The sequence below is a fragment of the Marmota marmota genome, unplaced genomic scaffold, assembly GCF_001458135.2.
Source record: "Marmota marmota marmota unplaced genomic scaffold, marMar, whole genome shotgun sequence".
Taxonomy (NCBI): domain Eukaryota; kingdom Metazoa; phylum Chordata; class Mammalia; order Rodentia; family Sciuridae; genus Marmota; species Marmota marmota.
Window position 1 is genome coordinate 36,002,728 of NW_026000229.1, and position 19,051 is coordinate 36,021,778.

The 19,051-nt window shown below is 34.6% G+C and overlaps 1 protein-coding gene across 1 annotated transcript in view; it reads right to left on the reverse strand.

Moving 5' to 3' along the window:
* Positions 1-2,380: 2,380 nt before the first annotated feature.
* The window catches only part of Snap23 (synaptosome associated protein 23), a 36,916-nt gene continuing 20,245 nt past the window's right edge, over positions 2,381-19,051 (reverse strand). Inside the window, exons 6-8 of the mRNA XM_015480764.2 lie at positions 9,744-9,902; positions 8,134-8,278; positions 2,381-3,700 (exon numbers count right to left, since the gene is read on the reverse strand). Of these exons, the coding sequence (XP_015336250.1) occupies positions 3,635-3,700; positions 8,134-8,278; positions 9,744-9,902 (370 nt within the window). The 3' untranslated portion in view covers positions 2,381-3,634. The remainder of the gene's footprint in view (positions 3,701-8,133; positions 8,279-9,743; positions 9,903-19,051) is intronic.

Here is a 19,051-nt window from a genome sequence, read left to right on the forward strand (position 1 = left end):
CTGATATGAACTGGGATAATCTAGAATTTTAGTAAGAGAGTAACCTAAAGCAAACAGCTTTTTTTTAAATTTTTGTTTGTTTTTTAAAGCACTGAGGATTGAACCCAGAGATACTCTACCACTGAGTTATATCAACATTCCTATTTTTTTTTTTTTTTTTGAGATGGAATCTTCCTAAGTTGCTGAGGGTCTCACTAAATTGCTGAAGAAGGCCCTGAATTTACAACCTTCCTATAAATCTTCCAAGTAGCTGGATTACAGGCATGTGCCACTGAACCCTATGGGAAAACAGCAGTTTAAAAAGTTAAGTCTAAGTACACATGAGTATAACTATGTTTGAGATACAGAGTTTAACAGGAGACTCATAATCCATATGTGACATAGAAAGAAAGATATAGAGTTGAAGTATGGAAACAAAGGATAAATTAAAACTAAATAAAGAAAAAAAAAATAGGCCCAGTGGTAAAGGATAAAAATCTCTGTCATTACAAGACTGGAAACTTGAAGGAGATTACTGTTAAAAAAAAATTAAGGGGCTGGGGATGTGGCTCAAGTGGTAGCGCGCTCGCGGGTTCGATTCTTGTGGCCCGGGTTCGATCCTCAGCACCACATACAAACAAAGATGTTGTGTCCGCCGAAAACTAAACAATAAATATTAAAATTTTTTTAAAAATTAAATTCAGTAGGAGATACTGTTTTTTTCTTTTTCCTATGTAGTTATAAATTAATATCATGTTTAGGGTTACATAACTAGTAAATGATTTAATCAAAATTTGGACCCAGGTGATCACACTCTAGAGCTTGTGTTAACCTTTCAAAAGTAATGGAAAAGGGCTGGGGTTCTGGCTCAGTCAGAGCACTTGCCTAGCATGTGTTAGGCACTGGGTTCGAATCTCAGCACTACATATAAATAAATATATAAAATAAAGAATCTCAGCACTGCATATAAATATATAAAATAAAGATCCATCAACAACAAATAAAAATATTTTAAAAAGTAACGGATGGGGCTGCGATTGTGGCTCAGCGGTAGAGTGCTTGCCTAGCTCGGGTGGGACCCGGGTTCGATCCTCAGCACCACATAAAAATAAAGGCATTGTGTTGTGTCCATCTACACCTAAAAAATAAATATTTTTTTTAAAAAGTAATGGAAAAAATGTTCACAGATGGTGTTATTGGAGAAAACCAAAAAGGCCTTTAAGTTAATAGCTTCCATTTCTAGTTCATTATGGGCCAAATTTCTAGGACTCTTACTTCTCACCTTTCTCAGTAGCAGAAGCTGTAGAAAAGTTTGTAACCTGGGATCTATGAGTAGGTTTTCAAGATCTGCATGATTCACATTCATGTGTTTAGTTCTCTGGGGAAAGGGGCTGTGTTGTCTGTCATCAAATTCACAAATGGATCCTTGACCAAAAAAGAGCTCTATTCTAGAGAAAATAGCAGCTATCATTCATTAAATTCCTACATTTACTAAGCACTATTATAAGGGCTTTAAAGGCATTAAACTCTATGCTTTGCAATTTTATGAGGTAGGAATCATTAATCCTCATATTCAGAAAAGGAAACTAAGGCACAGGAACAGGCTAGAGTCACCACAGCCAGCAAGAGCTAAAGTATAAATCCAGACAATTGGTGCCTTAACATGCACTTCAAACCAATTATACTGTGGGAGCAGTACAGTGGTATCCTCCAAATTATTTCCTTTAGCCAAAACAGTGTTTAAAAAAAAAATTTTAGTGCTTTTAAGAAGGGCCCTTAGTATAGTACAATCTCCACTGTTTTATACCTTACTTTACACATTCACTTTCACCTGGCAAACTACTCTTTCTGACATGGAGCACTTTTATGAGGGAGGACCTAGTTGAGTCTTGCTTTATTTAAATATCTCCCTCTTCACCCTTTGAAAATTCCTGTTAGTTGTATCTTTTCCAGTATTGGGTTGTTCTTTCCCAGAAACATCTGTTTAGTCACTGATAAAAGTGAGTGCAAATGAATGAGACTAATAATGATTACATTAAATGCACCACAGAAAGGAAAGTTCTGTTAATATTTCTAATAGAAATTGGAAAAGAGGGGCTGGGGTTATAGTACAGCAGTAGATCTAGCGCTCGCCTTGTATGTGTGGGGCCCTGGGTTCGATCCTCAGCACCACATAAAAAAAAAAATAAATAAATAAATAAAGGCATTGTGTCCAACTACAACTAAAAAATAAAAAATAAAAGAAATTGGAAAAGAGCTAACAGCAGCTTTCCATTGGTGTGCTTCTTGACTTACGGACCTTTGCTTTATTCAATTTGTTAAACAGCAGCTGATGAAATTACTGTCCACAAAATAACAGTCACAGAAACATGTTACCTATCTTAAAGAACAATACCATTAATTAGTTACAAAGTTTAATTATGAGAATCAAGCAGTGGCTATTGGTCAAACCAATCCATATCCCTAGGTTCAAAGTGTGCAGAGGCTAGTTTTTAAATAAAGGTGACAAATCCAATTAGATTCTCACAACACTGTTCAGGATTTACATCAACTTGATTCTGGACATAGTTCAATACACAAAGCTAAAAGAATGACAGTGCAATCATCAATAATTAAACCAAATTAATTTTCCAAACCACTTTTAGTAGGGCAGAATAAATTCTAACTTTTAATAACTGTATAAAGCTACATAACTACATAACTATTTTTCTACCTGAGATCAAAATAAAATTCCTTTTTCCAATCTAAACATAATTCTTAGCATTGAGGTAAATCTGAATTCACATGATATATTTTATCAAACTTCCACAAAAATTTTAAGCCCTGCTTTTGAGAGAAATTCTCATATTACACATATGTATTTACATATACTTTCCTTCAAAGACTAATGACAAATTTATGAGATTAATAGGCCTGTAATGGGACCATGATATTATTAATAATATGAAAATAAAAAGCCACTCATTTATACAAAGTTTTCCTGAATGTGCAATATGAAATGAGATAACAAAATCTATGTATATAAATGAATCACTAAGAGTTCAGAAATTGAGCTCACTTTAACGAAAACTAATTATACTCTTTGGAGCAGAGGTTGCAAAAATAGTGATGTATGACAAAAATATTGTATATAAAAGCTCCAAAATTAAGCATTAGCCTTAATTGGCAAAAATTGCAATTTAAAAACTAAATCCAACTAGATCTTTACTGCGGCTATCCAACTTGTTTGTGGCTTTTACTGAAATGATGACCTCTCATCTCTCATTCTTCACCCACCACAAAACCAAAACCAAACCAAAAAAACACCTCTATAGCTCCCTTCTTCGTGGCTGTCTTTGGCAATGCTTCAGAATCTTGAAAACAAAAGAAATTGCTCAAGTAAATGAGAAGGAAGAAAATATGTGTGATGTATGAAAACCAATCTAAGAATATGAACTGAGAAAGAAAATACTAGAAGGAAGGATGAGCAACAGTCTACCCTCAAACAGGAATTAAAAAAAAAAAAATCAAAAAATCAGGCAAGCTGTCTCTGGCCCTTTTTCCACATTATCTCCAGATTAGAAGAGTATGGAACCAAAATATCAAACTCTGAAAAGGTAATGATTTAGGAGGAGGAACTGAAGTAAATAAATGATAGAGAAGTACAGCAGTAGCTTTAGCTGTCAATGAGTTTCTTTGCTCTGACATTGGCATTGTCAATACGATCTTTGTTGGTGTCAGCCTGAAAAAAAGAAAAAGATATGAGCATTACTTCACAAGGTAAGACATTCTAATAAAAGTGAAATTTAGGCTGGGTATGTTGCTTAGGAGTAGAGCCCATGCTTTGTAAGTACAAGCCCCAAGGTTCAATCCTCTGGACCCAAAGAAAAGTTTAATCAACATACTGATGAAACTCAAGAAACACTTTAAGTCACATTACAAAACTCATTTAAAGTAAGAAGTGACAGAATATAAAATTGATTTGGAAAAATCCTAATGCACAGAACTTGCCAGTATTTCATCAATTCTATTACATATTTTTTTCATAGTTCAACCCATCTGAAACTAGGATGCATCTTACAATCAATGGCAGTTTCTTCTTTTTTTAAGACAGGGTCTTACTATGTTACCCAGGTTGGCCTTGAACTCCCAGGCTCAAGTGATCCTCCTGCCTCAGTCTCCAGAGTAGCTGGGACTACAGGCAAACACCATTATGCCCAGATCTTCAATAGCATTTTTTCCCCCAATAAGATGTAAATAAATTTTAGTAAATCATGTAGCTAGAAAGTGGAGACAGTAGATTTGAACCCAAGCATATAAATTCAATAGAAAGCATCACCAACAGGGCTGAGGATGTGGCTCAAGTGGTAGCGCGCTTGCGTAGCGTGCGTGAGGCACTGGGTTCAATTCTTGGCACCATATACAAATAAAAATAAAGATATTGTGTCCATCTAAAACTGAAAAATATTAAAAAAAAAAAAAAAAGAAAGCATCACCAACAGACTAGGCCACTTGGAAGTCAGAACCTTAGACAATGAAGATAAAATATGTAATCTTGAAAGTAGAGTTGACCATGCAGAGAAGATGATAAGAAACCATGAATAGAACATCCAAGAATTATGGGATAACATGAAAAGACCAAATTTAAGAGTTATCGGAATAGATGAAGGAGCAGAGATACAAATAAAAGAATGCACAATCTTTTCAATGATATAATAGCATAAAATTTCCCCAACCTAAAGAATGGAATGGAAAATCAAATACAAGAGGCTTACAGGACCAAAATGTACAAAATTACAGCAGACTCACGCCAAGACACATTATAATGAGAATGACTAACACAGAGAATAAAGATAAAATCTTAAAGGCTGTGAGAGAAAAAAAAATCAAATTACATACAGGGGGAAACCAATTTGGATTTCAACTGATTTCTCATCCCAGACCCTCAAAGCTAGGAGGTCCTGGAATAATTTTATTTCAAGCTCTAAAAGAAAATGGATGCCAATCAAGAATTTTATATCCAGCAAAATTAAAGTTTCAGAATTGAAAATGAAATTAAAACATTCCATGATAAACAAAAATTAAAAGAATTCACAACTAGAAAGCCTACACTACAGAGCATTCTCAAGAAAATATTCCATGAGGATGAAATGGAAAAAAAAGTAAAAACCAGCAAAGGGAGGGTCTACACTAAACGGACATTCAACCAAATGAAAACCTAAGAGAAATCAAAAACCAGAAATAAATCAAAATGACAGGGAATACAAATCATATCTCAATATTAACCTTGAATGTTAATGTCCTAAACTCATCCATCAAAAGACATAGACTGGCAGATTGGATTAAAAAGCAAGACCCAACACTATGCTGTCTTCAAATGACTCACTTCATAGCAAAGACATCCACAGGCTGAAGGTAAAAGGATGGAAAAAAACCTTATCACTCATATGGACTGCATAAACCAGCAGGGTTTTCCATTCTCATTTCAGATAAATTAGACTTCAAAACAACGTTAATCAGAAGAGAGAAAGAAGGACATTTCATACTTCTTAAGGGAAGTTTATATAAGCAGGACATAACAATTATAAATATTTATGCCCCAAACAATGGAGCATCTATGTACATCAAACAAATCCTCCTCAATTTCAAGAGTCAAATAGACCACAATACAATAAATCTGGGTGACTTTAACATACCTCAGTCACTACTGGACAGATCTTGTCAAACAAAAACTAAATAAGGAAACTATAGAACTAAATAATACAATCAATAATTTGGACTTAACAGACATATATAGAATATTTCATCCATCAATGAGCAAATATATTTTCTTCTCAGAGCACATGGCTCCTTCTAAACAGACCATAAGCAACTCTTAGTAAATACAAAAAAACAGAGATAATAAATACCCTGCATTCTATCAGACCGTAATGGAATGAAATTAGAAATCAATGATAAAATAAAAAGTAGAAGTTACTGTAACAAATGGAGACTAAATAATACACAATTGAATGATGAATGAATAGTAGAAGAAATTAAGGATGAAATAAAAAAATTCTTAGAGGTAAATGAGAACACTGATGTAACATATCAAAATCTTTGAGACACTATGAAGTCAGTACCAAGTGGAAAGTTTATTGCATTGAGTACATTCCTTAAAAGAAGAAAAAGTCAATAAATAAATGACCTAATGCTAAATCTCAAAGCCCTAGGAAAAGAAGAACAAATCAACACCAAAAGCAGTAGAAGACAGGAAATAATTAAAATCAGAGCTGAAATTAATGAAACTGAAACAAAAGAAACAATTGAAAAAATTGACAAAACAAAAAGTTGGTTCTTTGAAAAAAATAAATAAAATAGATAGATAAACCCCTGGCCATACAAATGAAAAGAAAAAGAGAGAAAACTCAAAATTACTAAAATACAAGATGAAGAAGGAAATATCACAACAGACACATCTGAAATACAAAAGGTAATTAGAAACTATTTTGAAAATTTACACTCTTAATAAAATAGAAAATATGGAAGACATCGACAAATTTCTAGAGACATATGACCTACCCAAACTGAATGAGAAGGTCATACATGATTTAAACGGATCAATTTCAAGTAATGAAATAGAAAATGCCATCAAAAGCTTACAACCAAGAAAAGCCCAGGACCAGATGGATTCTCAGCCAGGTTCTACAAGACTTTCAAAGAAGAATTGATACCAACACTCCTCAAAGTATTCCATGAAATAGAAAAGGAGGGAACTCTTCCAAACTCATTCTATGAGTCTAATATCACCCTGATACCAAAACCAGACAAAGACATATCAAGGAAAGAAAACTTCAGACCAATATTCCTGATGAACATAGATGCAAAAATTCTCAACAAAATTCTGGCAAATTGGGGGCTGGGGTTGTGGCTCAGCGGTAGAGCGCTCGCCTAGCATGTGCAAGGCGCTGGGTTCGATCCTCAGCGCCACATAAAAATAAATAAATAAAATAAAAGTATTTTAAAAAAGGTAGTATCTTAAAAAAAAAAAATCTGGCAATGGCATACAAAAACATAGTGTGCCACAATCAAGTGGGATTAATCCCAGGGATGCAGGGTTGGTTCAACATATGAAATCAATAAACATAATTCATCATATTAATAGACTTAAAAACAAGAATCATACATCTCAATAGATGCAGGAAAAGCATTTGACAAAATACAGCACACCTTCATGTTCAAAACACTAGAAAAACTAGGGATAGTAGGAACATACCTAAACATTGTAAAAGCTATATATGCTAAACCCAAGGCCAGCATTATTCTAAGTGGTAAAAAAATTGATAGCATTTCTGATGAAATGAAATATGATAACAATGCTCTCTGAACCACAGAATTCCAATGGAGTTACTCTAGGTCTAACCCACAGAGAGTGAAAAAGATCTTTGGAACAGATGTATTACCACCTACACTGATACCTAAATTAAAATCATGGGTAATACATAGCCTAAAACCAAACAATAGCCTTAAAGGCATCTTATGAACCATTATTTGCTTCAAAACAAATCCACTGGGCTGGGGATGTGGCTCAGTGTTACAGCAGTTGCCTACTATGGTGCAAGGCCCTACCTAGGTTTGATCCTCAGCATCAAAAAAGAAAAAGAAATCCAGTATAAGTGATTCAACAGAGAGCCAAGCTTTAAAAGTGACCATCTTCTAAAGTACACTGGGGTTTTAATCAACTGTGGCTTTTAAATTTGACTTCCAAATTCTGAAAAACATTTTCCTTTCAGTATCTTTTATATAGCATGTAATGCAAAAAAAAAAGAATCATAATTTTCGTTTGCTCACATGACTATATGCTACTAGTTAATAAAATAAAAGCAATATTTATGGGGGAAGGGAAGCATACTCAAAGGTTAGAATAGATTCTAAGCTTTATGTGTGAAGGTTTAAGTAAAACAGCTTTATCCCAAGGCTGTGGTTACAAAATAAACCAAATGCTATGAGCAAGATAGGAGGATTCTACCTTTGTTTTTAATGTGTTAGAACTGCCACCTCATCAAAACTGTAAAATCCTATAAGGACAGGATCTTATTCTATTGTTTCCCCCCAAAGTGTCTAACATAGATGTTCATTACTAAACAATTACCAGATTGGATGTTTCATTTTATTATGGCCATAAAAGGCTTTTACCTTTTCTGTGATTCGGTCTATTTGTCGATTCTGAGCTTCAATTTCATTGCCCATGTCCAGGGCCATGTTCTTTAGATTTCCTAGGATACTGCCCACTTGAGTCAGGTTCTCTTCCATCTCATCCTCTCTGGCATCATTAGTTATACTGTCACAAAAGGAGAGTTAATTTTAGTTTTTTTTGTTGAGTTACAATAAACTAAATCTGGATTTAATTTTCATAAAAATGAGTCATTAAAAAATAATAAAAAATGATGAGTAATCAATATTATGCTCAGCAAGTATTAGAACCAAAGTGTGATTCCCAGTATCACCTGGATTCCTGTTAAACACAAGAATATATTAAGTCTCACACCCTTGTAGAAGTACTGAATAAGAAACTATATTTGGATCCCAGCAATCTGTACTGTCGTTTTGTTTTGTTTTTCTCCCATAGACAGGATTTTGCTATGTTCCCCAAGCTTGGCCTTGAGCTGCTAGGCTCAAGTGATCCTCTTGCCTTAGCCTCCTGAGTAGTTGGGACTACAGACATGCATTTACCATATCTGCATCAATCTATGTTTTAACAAACTCTCAGGGGATTCTAATGTACACCTATTAAGAACCATTGTTCTGAAACTGGTTGGAAATTGTAGATGAAGAGCCAAACATGTCCTGGTACCTTACTTTTGTAAGTAAAGTTTTATTTAAAACTATGCTCATTTATTGACAAATTTTCTCTGGCTACTTTCTCTAACACAGCTGAGTAATTGTAACAGAGACTATATAGACTGAAGTCTGAAATATTTACTATCCAGCCCTTTACAGATATCTTTATAGGAATTAAGCCAACCCCTGCTTTAGATGTTACATTTTGTGACATATATATCCTATTTGTAGAAGTAAATATGCCTACTTCAGTAATTTGGAAAGTCTTAAAAAATATAGAGAAATCAATCTCATTATCCATGAACAACAACCATGGTCAACATTTGTTAGAAGACAGATATATTTTTTCTTTCTTTTTATTTGCTTTAATTAGTTATATATGACAGTAGAATGCATTTTGACATATTATACACAAACAGAGCACAATTTCTCATTCCTCTGGTGGCTGTACCTAGTGCAGAGTCACACCAATAGTGTATGTATGTACATAAGGTAATAATGTCTGTTTTGTTCTACTGTCCTTCCCATCCCCAGAGCGCCACCCCTCCCCCTCATTCCCCTCTAAACAATCCAAAGTTCCTTCATCCTTCCCTATTCCCCCAGAAGACAGATTTTTTAATGCATTTTTTTTCTTCTGGGTATTAGGGATTGAACTCAGGAGCACTTGACCAATAAGCCACATCCCCAGCCCTATTTTGTATTTTATTTAGAGACAGGGTCTCACTGAGTTGCTTAGCACCTCGCTTTTGCTGAAGCTGGCTTTGAACTTGTGATTTTCCTGCCTCAGCCTCCCCAGCCACTGGGATTACAGGTGTGCGCCACCATGCCCAGCTTAAATGCATTTTTAAAGCAGAATAAATTTTATTTCTGTTTGGAGCATTAGGCTTCATGTACAACTACACCCAACCTCTTAAGTGAGCCATTCATTAGGAAAGATGAAGAAATATTGGGAGAAGATGGCATACCGTTTAATGTATCCACCACTGGCTGCTCCTGTAGTTGGTTGCTGAGGTTGACCATTTGTTACTCGGCCCGGTTGCTTAGATACTACATTGCTAGGTGAATTGTCTCCGCCATCTCCCCATGTTGCCTTATACGCCTTTCCAGACTCAAAATTCTTCGTCCTATATAAGAATCAGGAGTACAGAAACATACCAAAAGCAGGAGAAGTAGAGTTGTGATTATTAGTGCTAGTTAATTTAAGGATGACCCTAATACCTTTAGCAGAAAAGCTGCAAACAGCTAAATCTAGATTATCTATACTAAGCTCCATGGTAATAGAAGATATGATAAAGATTAGTGATGTAAACCCACTACCATTAAATCATTTTTAAACAGCCCAAATGCTACTACTATTAAATCTGCACTAAGCTGTTAGCAAATAGCAAAATGCAATTATTTGATTTTTTCAAGGTTCCTCAGCCTGTAGCATTTTCCAGAACAGAGGTTAATGGATGCTAGGGAAAAGAAAATAAGGCATCTCTGAGGTTGAAAAGGGATGACAGAGTAAGAAGACTGAGTAGGTAATAATTTGACCCTGTTCTTTGCTCTGTCTTATTAGAACTGAAGTAGTTTTGGCAGATCAGTTTTGTGTTAGTTTTGCATGAAAATTTCAAAAAGAATTTTTTTAAAAAACAAACAAGGGGCTGGGGTTGTGGCTCAGTGGTAGAGTGCTCGCCTAGCACGTGTGAGGCACTGGGTTCAATCCTCAGCACCACATAAAAATAAATAAATAAAATAAAGTTATTGTGTCCATCTACAACTAAAAGAAAAATATTTTAAAAATAACAAACAAGCAAAATGCATAAAGGAAAAACACAAGTTATTTCCAAATTGAACAATCAATTGATAAATAACCACCTTGCCACACTGGTGCCAGTTACAAATTCTCTGTTGAGGGCTTTTTTATTTAGGAGTTTACCTTTTCTTCTTCTTCTTCTTCTTTTTGGGGGTACCAGGGATTGAACTCAGGGGCAGTCAACCACTGAGCCACATCCTCAACCCTATTTTGTATTTTATTAGAGACAGTGTCTCACTGAGTTTGCTTAGCGCCTTGCTTTTGCTGAGGCTGGCTTTGAACTCAAGATCCTCCTGTCTCAGCCTCCCGAACGGCTGGGATTACAGGCATGCACCCGACTTTATCTTTTGCAAACTAAAATATGCAGCCCCCTTCTGTGAAGAAATTAGCCTTCAGGATGATAAAATGCTTAAGCAACTCTGTGATTAACCCTTTGTGCATGTGGTACTGGGGACTGAATCCATGGGTACTCTACTACTGGGCCACATCCCCAGCTGTTTTTATTTTTAATTTTTTAAAAAGTATATTCATATATTTATTTTTATGTGGTGCTGAAAATCAAACCCAGTGCCTCATACATGCAAGGCAAGTGCTGTACAATGAGCTACAGCCCCAACCCCCTTATTTTTCATTTTGAAAGAGTACTTTGCTAAATTACCCAGACTAGTCTCAAACTTGTGATCTTTCTGCCTCGGCTTCCCAAATTGATGGGATTACAGGTCTGTGCCACTGTGCCCAGCTACGTAATAAATTTTAATGAGATTAAGAACTCTGTTTGGAGCCAGGTGCCTTGGCACATACCTGTAATCACAGTGCCTCAGAAAGCTGAGGCAGGAGGATTGAAAGTTCAAAGCCAGCCTCAGCAATTTAGCGAGGCCCTAAGCACATTCATCAAGACCCTGTCTCTAAATAAAATATTTTAAAAAGGCTGGGGATGTGGCTCTGTGGTAAAGCTCCCTTGGGCTCAAACCCTGGTATAAAAACAAAACAAACAAAACTCTGTTTTCTTAGATTAAGATGAGTATATTAATTTACATTAGATTTATACTTGATTGTCAGTTCTTTAACTATCACATTTTCTTCCATTTAAATGTCTCATTTTAGAATAGCAACTTTGAAAAAAAGAATTTGAAATATCCCTTAATCAATTCAGAAAGCTTCTATAAAAGAAGAAAATACAGTAATTATCAAGATATGAGCACAAAAACATTAACAACTTCTTTTTCTAGTTTCCGTCAACATTTGCATGAGCTGAACAAAAATAGGAAAGAAAAAAAGGCCAAATATATTACCTATTTTTTTTTCATATTGAGGAGAAAAGGATCAAATATTACCAAATGTAATATGAGTGAGTAAGTGTGAGTGTTTTGGGTGATCAGACAGGAAAAAAGAAAAGGGCAAACAAAGGATAGGAATCAGATGCTTTTTTTTTTAAGCATTTAATTACTGTCTTCATAATTTTTATAAACATCCAGAATTAAGGAGGATTCAAGACATTAAAACGTAAATAAAACATTTGGTAAACTGACTAAAGGATTAACTCCCATGAAAAATTAAGCTCTGTATTAATTCAATATAAAACGATTGTAAGCTAATATAAGACATAATAGGAATTATGGGACAAATAATAACATGTTAAAGAAAGGTGCACATGGAACATTTAAAATTTATATTCCATCTTATTCCAAATAAGATTTAAGATGACTATATTAGTGATTAATTTCTGAGAATTCCATCTAAGAATTAACTAATTCCTTGATTTGGTAGTGGCCTAAATCAGGGGGAATCCAAATTATTAGAAACAAAACTTGAATCAGGAAATCCTGATTCAGGAATAGAAAGGAGTAAGGAAATTTAGTGAGACAGAATCCTGAAATCAAAGTCTTATGAAATAAGAGATGCATTTAATCTCAATTCCCTTACCTTTAATTAAGAACTAGACTACCACAGCTCTCTACAAAGATCAATCTATTTCAAACTTAGAAAATTTCAGGAGTATTTTTATTTTGGATATATTACAGTTAGTTAGCAAAAACTTAATTTTTGGAGCCATTAGTCAAAGGGAGTTATCATAAATTAAGATCCTTTTGTCAAGTCCATCTTTTGTCAGATAGCACCCATCAAGAACAAATTCACTTTACATTACACACCACAGCACGGTTTTTAAGACAGTTTCCATCATTCACAAAACCATGCACATGCACAGAAAAGCCATTTGAAGCATCACCTTTAAGTAGCAGGTTAGCAGCCCAAACTGCGCCATAAGACTGCATCTTAAAGTTCCCTTTGATCAGTTACTGAGCCCGGCTTCTGATGTTAAATCTTCATTTTTAGTAAGCAGATTAGAAAGGAAAAGATTAGGTGAGAGAATGAAATGCAGAAAATAGTAATTGCCAGTCAAACAGAACAGAAACAGGTTTAGAGATTTAAAAACATAATGCATTCAAATTCCTGCCTGGTTCCATAGAAACAACCAACATCTGAGAATCTAGATAAAAAGAAAAGCAAGAAAACTATTTAAAACATAACACACTTCATTTTTCCTCAGAATGTTATTAGGATGGTGATATTTTTTCCTAAAATTATAAAAATTATTATGAGAGAAAGCAAACATTAAAGGGTGATATTGTGAAACTTCCTCTTTCTTTAGAGATATAAATGTCTTTTAATTATTTCTGTTATATATTTTATTTGCAATGTAATTTAAAAAAAATCTTTTTATGTCAAACTCTCCCATCAGCCAACAAGTTTCTCAAGGCCATTCAATACATAAGTTTTTACTGAGTATCTACAGATATCATGTAAGGCATAGCATTAAAAAAAAATAGTAATGATATATACAACAGGTAGGACCATAGGTATGTCTTATTGATATTTGTTATCTCCAGTGAGTAGGAAGAGGAATCACTCAGTTGTTGAATGAAATTTAATTCTTTAATTATTTTAATCACTCCAAGCTGAATTTTTAACCTCAATATGACTTAAGATTAGAACAGAAAACCTGTTGTGCCAATTTTGAACTTCTCTAGCAATTCGTCCAGAAATACCAATTTGTCTTCAAAGTAGGTGCCATTATCTTAGACTTTTTAAGTACCTTGTAAAATAGGCAAGTTAAGAACAAAAAATACCTTGCCTAAGAATCATTAAACTGAGAATTCAAACAGCTTACTACTCTGTGACTTCCCAGGTGTGCCTCTTTTTAAACTCTTGTTAATTAAAATTATAATTTATCAGTTAGTATAAAAAATATAGGATTATTTGGGAGGCTAAGGCAGGAGGATCCAAGTTTGAGGCCAGCATCAAAACCTTAGCAAGACCCTGTCTCAAAATTAAAAAATAAGGGCTGAGGATGTATTTCAGTGGTAGAGTGTTTCCAAGATTCAATCCCTAGTATGAGGGGTGGAGGGGAATGTAAATATACGTATTAGGGAATGAATGCAGGATTAGGAGAGAAAACAAAAAAAGAAAGAATAGATATAGAAAAAGAACAAAAATAAAAAATATGGGTTTTTAAAAAGACTATATACTACTTTGTTTTTAGAATTCAAATATTCATTAATGTCATTTATCTGAAATTTTTAAGTCTAATCTTCATAGTCTCTTATTAAATTCTAATAGTTCCTTAGAAAAAATCATCTGTAGTTACAATTTCCTCCGAGGGATGGGGAGGTAGCTCAGTGTTAAAGCACCTGTCAAGCATACATGAGGCTCTGAGTTCAATCCCCAGCACTGGAAAAAAACAAAAACAATGACAACAAAAAATTTTGCTTCTAATTCCAAGTTCTTCTAAGTAAAGCTTTTTTCCCATATCTTATATAAAAGATTTGCTGACCTAGCTTCAATTATCCTTTCGAACAAAAACATCTGAAAGAACAAATCTACTCAAGACAGTTTCTATTCAGCAATACACCAGCAAACATCAATAACAAAAAGGTTCATTCTTTTCTTCTCAAAGTCAAGCAATGTAGCATAGAGTTCAATGACAGTATCTCATTGTTTACTTAACTTCTGTATTTACATTTACATTTTTTTTACTGTAAAAGCTTGCAATGTTTATTAGAAACTTAATGTATTTGTTGTAGTTGTTTTCACAGTAAAGAATTTTCAAAGATAATTCCACTTCCAACTTTGGTTCCAATATCCATACATTCTAACAATTAAAAGACAGAGATACATACATTCTAACTATGGGAAGACTAAAACAGACACACTTCTCTGTATGTATGTCCCATTGTGTAGAATAAAAATCAAATCTTTAAAAAGATATATGTACTAGCTACCAATGTAAGTGAATCTATAAAGGTCATGGTATTATATCATCAAGTTGATTGGATTATATGGTATATAGTAATTTTGTGGATGAAGCTTATTTAGAACCCTTTCTTTGACATTCAAGAATTTAGGTAAGTAAATGCAGTGTTCCAAATAGAGGGGTCAAACCCATCACAGAATATTTATCTACCTATGTGAGAGCTAACCATTATTCCTTGAGGATGGAAGCCATCCAGCATCATCAAATAGCCACCTTTAGCTGTCTGTACTTCATGAGAAGCAATGCCATATTTAAAAACAGCATTGGCTCTACTTTTTGATAATTTCCACACACATTAGTCTAAGCAGCAGATCAGCCTTAGTGAGTTAAAGAACATACTGTTGAGCTCTGTACTTTCTCCAAAATCTACAGAATCTCACAAAGGATTTTCCTAATACATTGGCCAGCAAAGTATAATAGACAGGATAATTCAACAAGTCCTAAATCATGGGCTTGTTTTACCAATGTGAGAAGTCTTTCAAATTTTCTTTCACATTCTGGCTTGCTGTATTTACTTTTTTTTTTCCAGAGGAAAAAATACTACTATAAATTGAAAGTCAGTATATAATTGTATTGTACGCATCTATGACTGTTGACAATATCATCTGGGAGGAACGTTTACTCACTATAAAGAATGAGAAAAGAGTGATAAAAACTTTCTAAAGCTTCAGTTCATTTTTTTTTTTGCAGAATTGGGAATGAATTCTCAGGTAACCTGCCGTTGAGCAATATATATTATCAGCCTTCCCACACCCTTGTTTTTTTGGGTGGAGTACTGAGGATTGAACCAGGGGTGCTTCACCACTGAGCTATATTTTTTATTTTAAGACAGAGTCTCACTAAGTTATTGAGGATAACCTCGAACTTATGATCCTTCTGTCTCAGCCTCCCAAGTAAATGGAATTCTAAGTGTGCACTACTTCCTTTTTTTTTAATTATATTTATTTATTTTGCAGTACTAAGAGTTCATGAACCCAGGGACATACTGAGCTACATACCCAATCCTTTTTATTTTAAGAGAGGGTCTCACTAAGTTGCCCAGTCTCAAACTTGTGATCTTCCTGCCTTGGCCTTCCAAATTATAGATTTGGAAGATTATAGGTGTGTGCCACCATGTCTGGCTTCAGTTTGTATTCTATAGCCTAATGAGTTGTGGCAACATTATGGAAAAGAAAAACAAAACAAAACCCTTGGCTTTCAGAGTTTAGATTTCTGAATAGCAGGTAGGATTGTAGACCTTAACAATTATATATCAATCCAAAATGAGAGAGAGAAAAAGACAGAGACATGTGGACCTGAGTTATTACTACTACCAGCTGTTAGTACTACCAGAATACTAGCCTTATACAAAAAAGGATTAAGGTCCTTTGAGAAGCTCATGTTATGACTCTTTATACACTGAGCCCAAGTGAAACAGACTATCAGATACGATTAAAAGGATCAAGAAGACATGGCAGGAATGATGGGAGACAGAATTGAGAACAAGAAATGTCAAAGCAACCAAAATCTCAGTGTATACAAAGGAAATAGATGGAAAAAAGGCCTATATATATATATATATATATATGTATATATATATATATATATATTTTTTTTTTTTCATGGTTCTGGGGATTGAATACAGGGCACTCTACTACTGAACTATATCCTCAGCACTTTTAATTTATTTATTTTCAGACAGGGTCTTGCTAAATTGCCCAGGTTGGACTTGAACTTGTGATCCTCTTGCTTTAGCCTCCCAAATAAAAGAGATTACAGGAAAAGCACCAACATGCCCAGCCAAGAAAGGCTATTAAAATCAGACATCTTGTGGCTGGGGTTGTGGCTCGGCAGTAGAGCGCTCACCTAGTATGTGTGGGGCCTTGGGTTCGATCCTCAGCACCACATATAAAGAATAAATAAAATAAAGGTATTGTGTCCATTTACAACTAAAAAATATTAAAAAAGAATCAGACATCTTTAAACTGGGATATTAATCTCTCCTCTTCTATTCTGTTATAGAAGCCACTTGACTCCAGCTGTTAAGAAGTACCTTCTTGCCAGGGTACGTGGCCAACAGCTGAGGCAGGAGGATCATCTCAGCAAAGGCGAGGCAGGCACTAAGCAATTCAGTGAGACACTGAATTGTCTCTAAATAAAATATTTTAAAAAGGCTGGGGATGTGGCTCTGTGGTAAAGCTCCCTTGGGCTCAAACCCTGGTATAAAAACAAAACAAACAAAACTCTGTTTTCTTANAGAACTCTTTCTCAGTGGATTCAAAAAAGAAGTGCCTTCTTCTCTGAATCCACTGAGAAAGAGTTCTGCTGAGGTTAGAGGCTGAAGATTGCTAGAGGACCGTACACACCTATGTTCAAGAAAAGCTTGCCTATGCTTGGCTGTGATACAAAAGAGAAATAAAATTAGTACTTATATAACTCCATTTCCCACTTTCTATGAACTTTGGCCATTTTAGGATTCAGTGCCCTTTCTATTATCAACCCATGACTTAAAGCTGATCTTGCTCTAGACTCTAGAGAGGACTTCTTCCTCTCTGTTCTTCTAACATCTAATCTGAAGGAAATTAATCTTACTCCCTCCTCACTCTTCCAAGAGGGTATTAAGGAACACAGGAGAAAGACAGAAATATGCAAAACATAGTTCAGAGTTTGAGTCACATAATCTGTGCACTTATAATTTGTTTGCTTAAAGTAATCAGCTAAACCCTGAATGATAAATCATAGTTACTAAAATATGGACTTTCAGAGAGTCAACCAAGGTTGAAACGGGTCAACAGACTTGTGTTAAAATAGGAAGCCAATGGACAAGGCTAGGAAGAACATTGAAATCTTAAATTCTCATGACCAAAACAAAAACTAAAACAGTCCAGAGCAAGCAATTATGAAAGATTAACATAAGGTCCTCCATTTCCAACTCTTGAGGAGTAAAAACACTGAAGTATTTGTAAACCTTTGTATGCCATTCTTGGTTTATCATACCAATTGAGACAACGAGATGGAACTACTAATGTTTATGAAACTCCTTAAAAATAAATATTTGCAACAATTAATCATTCAACCTGCAGACACTGCTATTTCAACTAGAGGATAGTTCAAAATTGTTTTTGTTAATTCTTTTTTTAAAAAACAATTATTTGGGGCTGGGGCTGTAGCTCAGTGGTAAAGGGCTTGCCTCGCATGTGTGAGGCACTGGGTTCGATCCTCAGCACCACATAAAAATAAAGACACTGTTCATCTACAACTAAAAAAAAATTTTTAAAAACCATTTATTTATTTTTTTTAAGTTGTTGTTGGACATAATACCTTTATTTATTTATTTATATGTGGTGCTGAGGATAGAACCCAGGGCCTCGCACATGGTAGACAAAGGCTCTATGGCTGAGCCACTACCCTCAGCCCTTGTTAATTGCTTTTTAAGAACAAAGATGAGCTCCTTCTAACAGAAGTCCAAACTTCTTCTTAGTCTGAATACATACAATATTCATCAACAACCTGAAGTTTGGTTTACCCAGGGCTAAGTAGAGAATGTAACATTCACAGTAGTAACCAAAAAGAATGAATTCCTTGTATCAAGCATAATCTCATACATTGTACATAAATGGGTTGCAGACTTTCCATCTCCTGGTTTACTATAGACTCCAAATCTTTAGTGTCTTTTTTGATTCTTCCCTCTTCATAAGCAATAGTCAATTTAAAATAAATGTGAATTTAAAATAAATTGTGAATCTTTGATTCACAATTTTTTCTCTAATTTTATGGTTAAAGTCTTACTTTTCAGGCCTCACTAATAAAAGGTTTTTAACTAGTCTCCTGGTGTGTATTCATAAATGTCAATCTACCAAGTTCTTAGTTTGCAATCTACCAAGTTCTTAGTTTGGTATATAAGTTCATCTGCTATCTACTTAAATCTTATTTCTACTTCTCATCTCTTCCTTACTGCTGTTTACTTTGTACTTTCCACAGGAAATGCCCTCCTTCTCACTTCATGTTTTGTTTGGTTTGGTGCTGGAAATTGAACCTTGGAACTCCCACTGAGCTATATTCCCAGCACCCACTTCCTCTATGTTCATCCAAATCCTTCCAATCACTCAAAACCCAACTCATGTCCTATCTCTTCTATAAGATGTTCCCTAACCTAACCTTTATTAGTTCTATATTCCTAGCCT